The sequence below is a fragment of the Lycium barbarum genome, chromosome 4 (assembly GCF_019175385.1).
Source record: "Lycium barbarum isolate Lr01 chromosome 4, ASM1917538v2, whole genome shotgun sequence".
In the NCBI taxonomy this organism is placed as follows: domain Eukaryota; kingdom Viridiplantae; phylum Streptophyta; class Magnoliopsida; order Solanales; family Solanaceae; genus Lycium; species Lycium barbarum.
This window is the reverse complement of record NC_083340.1, coordinates 7,982,371-7,988,297: the sequence shown is the minus strand read 5'-3', so window position 1 is coordinate 7,988,297 and position 5,927 is coordinate 7,982,371. Positions and strand designations below refer to the sequence as shown.

Here is a 5,927-nt window from a genome sequence, read left to right as displayed (position 1 = left end):
AATCTGCCGTGGATACACTACTACTAGAAACACAAGTTTTTTCCACCCACATCCAGTGAAAAATTTGTTTTATAGAATACTATAATTTTCTCACTTTATTCCTGTCGATCCAGCTCACTGGAAAAACGTATGCTGAAACAGAAAGCGATGAAAAACTTCCTAATTTTCTGTGTGAAAATATTACTATTTAAATTTTTTTCATTGGCATTCAATGAAAAATAGCCATAAAATATTTTTCAGTGAGAAAATAGTTAACAGTGATAGCGAAGCTGGAGGCACAAGTGGTGAGCTGTGGCTGAGTTAGTGCAAATGCAACGGGAAAGGGCACGTTGGGCTAACGGGTCCATAGCAACTGTCGATAATGGGCTCATTACCTAAAAGGCACTATCAAGATTTCAAGTACAAATTGTATGGCTAGCCACTTTCCGGACCGGTTGTTGAAAAATAGCTAGTATTAGAAAAGTAGCCACTTTTAATACCGAGACACCATAATAGTGTCCTACTTTCATAAATTTCGAACTTAAGCAAGTGAAAATTTTAGAATATTGTCATGATTTTTAAAGTCCATGTCATTATCATGTATTTTGAACTTAATAAAAGTAAGACTCCATGATAATTCTCCAGGATAATGTAATAAAGTTTCACTTTTAAGGATTGAATGCCAAGCTAATGTTCGATGACTTTTGACATGCACATCATGTACGAAGATTTAATGTTTTCAAATATCACGCCTGCTTACTATAAAGAGCCTCTTCTTTGCCTATGGTTTAGGAGAAAAAACCAATTCATTTAACAAAAGCTATGGAATTGTTACACATTTCTAGTGTTCTTTAGTTGTGCAGAAGTGAAACAAAAGTTTGAGACGTAACAATTAATCATACAAGCGAAGACAATAAGTAAGAAATATCTCGTACAATGAATAATTCGGAAGCAAACAAAACTTAAAGATCACATGAAGAGTTCTATTAATAGATGGTTAAATTCTTCGCCAAAAGCATTGCTACCAAAAGGTTGGTCTACCTACACTATATATACTCAATAAAAAAACACTGGAGAAAAGTAGAAAAATACATTATTCTTTAATGAATCTATTTCATAATTCAGGGATTAAATAATTGGAAATTCTTGTGGTACATGAGAGTTATTAAGGATATTACGTAGCAGATAATCAAATAAAATTGTACCTTTCTCGTCTTCTTCAATTTTCACTTGAATATTACACGATAAGTATTAAGAATCACTTTACTACTTTAGGGTGGTAAGTAAGGTCAGCTGATATATAGATTGACATTGCATGGAAGAGGGGAGACAAATTGGCATATTAACGACCGTTCAATTTATCATATCATCTTTATGAAATAATCAGCCTAATCGCAAGGGGATAAAGATGAGATTCCAAGTTCAAGCCCATTTTTATGAAATTAACAGTATTTTAAGATTAATTAGGCTCCTTAATACGGACTTAAGTTATATGCATGTAACGATTCTCTTACCCGTGTAATTTAAACTGTTATAGCATGTTAGCTATATTTATTCTAGGTAATTCATCAATGCTTATTAAATAGAGTTATTTGTAATTAGTATTTACATTTATGTGACAGTGTAAATATTTTTATAACATCTATGCACAGAACTTAATTAATTAATAGGTAACGGAAGTGAAATTTGATTTACGAAAAAAACCTTAGTTTCATAGTTAACATTGAAATACAAATCTTTAATTTTGGTAACTGAAATACAAATCCAAGTCTTTGGGATTTCAGTAATTTTGATAGACGCAAATTTCTTGGCGCAATGTACATAAATAAATTACGTTGTTCTAATATGTTCGTGCACCATTGATATATTAGTTGATAGTACACAATACGTACCATAAAGTCATAAATTTTAGCATTTGTCAATACTATACGAATCTCCAGGTATATACACTAATACAAGTTGATTATTTGTAGTCTAATGCATGGAACAAGGTGATCGCTAAACATCACTAGTACTTAATGAAAATCTTATCTAAACAAGTTACCTTTCGAGGAATCTACCTAAGAGTTATCACAAAGTTAAAGTTACAGGCCTTTTATAGTCAAAAAGACAAGGATTAATAGAAAATTAGTGTGCAGATGAATCCAAAACCCCTCGTGTGTTGGAATATCTAAATAATTAAACACTAATATTCCTAATTGTAGAATGAAGACAAAATTGTGTGGAATCACTGAAGATAGCATATGGCTGCATGGTGTTGGCGTATTTTGTGCTAAACCTAACTGTCTATTTTAGCTCGTGTGCAAACTGGCAATTTGTCGTAATGAAGTTGCTTAATAGGACATCAATAATTTCTTTTTAAGATTAAGATTCATAATCTATCTGGGTTTCGGTAAATAAAGACAAGGAGGACCAGCTTAATCTGATTACTAATCACAACTTAGTGAACAAACACGACACGAATGAAACTTCCTAGCTAATTACATCTTCGTCATCACAGACTAAAGAATCTTATTTTCCACCAATCATTGGTCCACATCTCAACTACAATTAGTCTTTATGTAGGAGTAAAATAAATCAAGACGATTGAATATTTATTGTACAAATGGTAACCATCTAACACCCTATTGATTTATGTTTTTTGGAGGAAATCTAATTGGAGGGGATTTCAACCCTTTTTGTTATATGCTGGTCAACTAAATTCAAGTCAACCATCAAGGATATGGTGAAATGGATGAGATCTTTTTGCCTTTAATCATGGGTCTCGGCTTTGTATTTTAGAATGGAGAAACCCTGATAGAAAATGTTTTCTGCTTTTATGAGTCATAACAACGCGAATTTAAATTAGTGGGGTCAATAGATACCGAATAACAAATAACTATATATATATATAAAAAAAAAAAAACTAAATTCAAGTCAATCTTGATCCCATCACCTCTTGAGTTTGGAAGTAAGACTTATCTTGGTTATCTTTGGAATTTTTCAATTTTAAAATTCAATGTGAAAATCACAAACCTGAAGAACTAAATTAGACAAGTTTTTTTTTTTTTCAATTAATTACAGGAAGAGAGTAGAAATCCAATTGAGAAATATTTTGATCAAGTTTGTGCCGGAAAGGTTGTTTTCATTTTGACCCCAATCCTTCACCAAAATGTCACAAATTTGATAGTGAGATAAAGTTTACTCGTTTTTTCCCTTAATTCCAAAAAGAAGAAAAAGAAAAAGTTCTACGTCAGACTAAAAAAAACAAATTAATTTTGGGGACCTAAAGCACTTATGCCAAAACTGAGAGAAACATTTTTTTATTGTTCATGTAGCTTGGTGGCCACGTGGTGACTAACTGTGAGAGCGCCCCCCCCCCCCCCCCCCCGGCCAACCAACACAACCCCTTCCCCCTTTTCCATCTGTGAAAAATCTTGTATCGGAGATTCAAATCTTTTATCGTCCAAACTCCAGCATATTTCCATATGTATTACCAACTCAATATTCAGGTACATAATGTTATTCCCTTTTGTTATAATGCAGATTCTCTTTTCTTCCCCCTTAAAAATCTTTTTGTTGGAAACTTTTAATTAATTAAAATGCTAAGGAAAGTCTTAATTAATTATTCAAAATGACAATTGAAGTGTGAAAGTAAGGCACAAGAAGTTTTTCTCGACTCAAGATGACCTTATTAATTAGAGTGATATGATTAATGAAATCTGAAAATAGCATAACTCAATTCGTATTTATTTCTCGTTGTTTTTATCATTTACAGTAATTATTTGAAACCAATCCGCTTAACATGGTGAGATTATGTCTAATTTATTTCAAGTCTAAGTCGTCGCACAAGTTACAAGGCGATGACAACTTTTGAATAGGTCGTACACTGAGAAAATTGGCCTTAAGTGGCCAAGGTTTAGATTTTTTTTCTTCCGTGGCCAAAGTTCAGATAACGTATAAAAGAATTGCCCAACGAACATTCTTTCTTCAAAATTTTCCTCGAAAAAAAGGTTAATTATACTAAACTCCCATTTAGTATAATAAAATTTTGAATAGATACCTTAAATTTTAAAATCAAGTATATGTACCTTTCAAAACTCATAAATAAGAAATGAAGGCGAATTACTTAATAAGTAAATAAGGGAGTAGAATTTCCATAATATAGAGAGTTGTAAGTATATGATTTTAAAATATAAGGGTTATATCTAAAATTAATCATATCTTAGAGGTATTCAGTATAATTAATGTTAAAAGATTGCCCATTAAGATTTTGCCACGATAGCTGCATTCACGGAGATCTACCATTTAAATCTCAATGGTCAACCTGTTTTGATCCCTTCTCATCCACTCATCGTGTGTGCCGACTAGTATTTCCTTTGACCTCTCTCATCTAACTCCGCCACCCCTCATTAATCTTCTCTATATATATATACACACAGCCATTATATTGTTCAAACCATATTTGACTTGCCACGGCTATCCACATTCTACAAAGGAAAACTCATTTATAGTTTTTTGCCAATCCAAGAATTTCTCTTAATTGCTTCCTATATCTTCTTTTTTGTTTCACTCTATATGATAGACGGTCAACAGAAATAAATAGTACCTCCAACTTTTATAAGCTGCACCCGTTTCAAATTCTCATAGCAAGAACCAAACTCTTCTTGAATAAGTAGCATTCTACTAATTATTGAAATGCTCTGAGATTAACCCTTCACTTCAAAATACAAATAATCCCTTTTTAGAGAGTTTTGCAAATTTTGAGTTATGAAGAAAGTGAGAGGTTTCAGGCTTGGGCGGAGGATAGTAAGAAAAGGAAGAGTTTTTAGTAGAGCAATTTCAAAGCTTTGCAAATTGGGACGTATGTTAAAGCAAGGAGCAAAAGGACTCTGTTATGGAAAACCTAATTCGGGTTACATCCGGGTCGGGCAAGAACCGGTTGAGTCGAAGCAAGTGAGTGTACCAAAGGGGCACTTGGCTGTATACGTGGGTGAAAAGAAAGATGACACGTGTAGAATTGTGGTGCCTGTAATGTTCTTTAATCACCCATTGTTTGCTGAATTGTTGAGAGAAGCAGAGCTGGTGTATGGGTATAATTATCCGGGTCGGATCCAAATACCGTGTCGGGTATCCCAATTTGAGAACGTTAAATCAAGAATCGCCGCCACGGGCGGTGGTGGAAACTGCCGTAGAGAGATGAGCTGTTGCATGGGGACGTTTTAGTTTATGTTAATGTAGTTCTTGCTTCTGCGCTATACTTGAAAAAAAAATATATATATTTGTATAAATTAATGTTAACCTTCTAGCCCAATTCGAAAATGCAATGCGGTTTTCTAGTCTAGATATGGACACTCTTCAATTCGTAGAATTTTTCGTGCAACTTTTAGCCGAACACATTTGTTGACCAGCCCCACTTTGAGTTACTTCCTTAGTTCTACTTGCTTACTTTGAAATCTTCCATGTTATTGGACCACCAGAGAAAGGCCATAATTGTTCTCACAGAACACATCTATGAAATGTAAAATGGAATGGTCAAATACATTTGACTTTATTTTGGTGTTTGACCTTTCGACTTATTGAATATCTAAACTGGTAAATATGTCCATATCAAAATACGTTGACGTGATATAATGACATGTTTAAGTCACGCCCGCGATATTGATGCCATAATTGACTAAATTGTTGTGACTCAACACCTTTCGTCTTCGTCTTCACCTTTGAGCATTTAATTTAAATCCTTAAATGTAATTATAGGTAAGTAGCTAGGGGCTAGGACTAATATGAAGAGAATTTCACTTGATGATATCACAATTTTATTCTGAGTAGACGTTTGGACATGCGATTTCATTTCATGTAAAATTTTAAATCATCTAAAAAGGTATGATTTGGGATTTGAAATCATGATTTAAAAAAATATAAATGTAAAATTTGACCTATACGTTTATATTTTGTAAAAAAAGACCCAT

The 5,927-nt window shown here is 33.1% G+C and overlaps 1 protein-coding gene across 1 annotated transcript; it reads left to right on the top strand.

The window, feature by feature from the left end:
- The first annotated feature begins 4,348 nt into the window (after positions 1-4,348).
- Positions 4,349-5,302, top strand: LOC132638139 (auxin-responsive protein SAUR36-like). The gene has a single exon (XM_060355115.1). The coding sequence runs from the start codon at positions 4,729-4,731 to the stop codon at positions 5,182-5,184; it is 456 nt and encodes a 151-aa protein (XP_060211098.1). The 5' UTR covers positions 4,349-4,728; the 3' UTR covers positions 5,185-5,302.
- Positions 5,303-5,927: the final 625 nt, after the last annotated feature.

What these genes read in the sequence shown, in the direction of transcription:
- LOC132638139 (XM_060355115.1), top strand. Translation starts at nt 4,729, where the DNA reads ATGAAGAAAGTGAGAGGTTTCAGGCTTGGGCGGAGGATAGTAAGAAAA.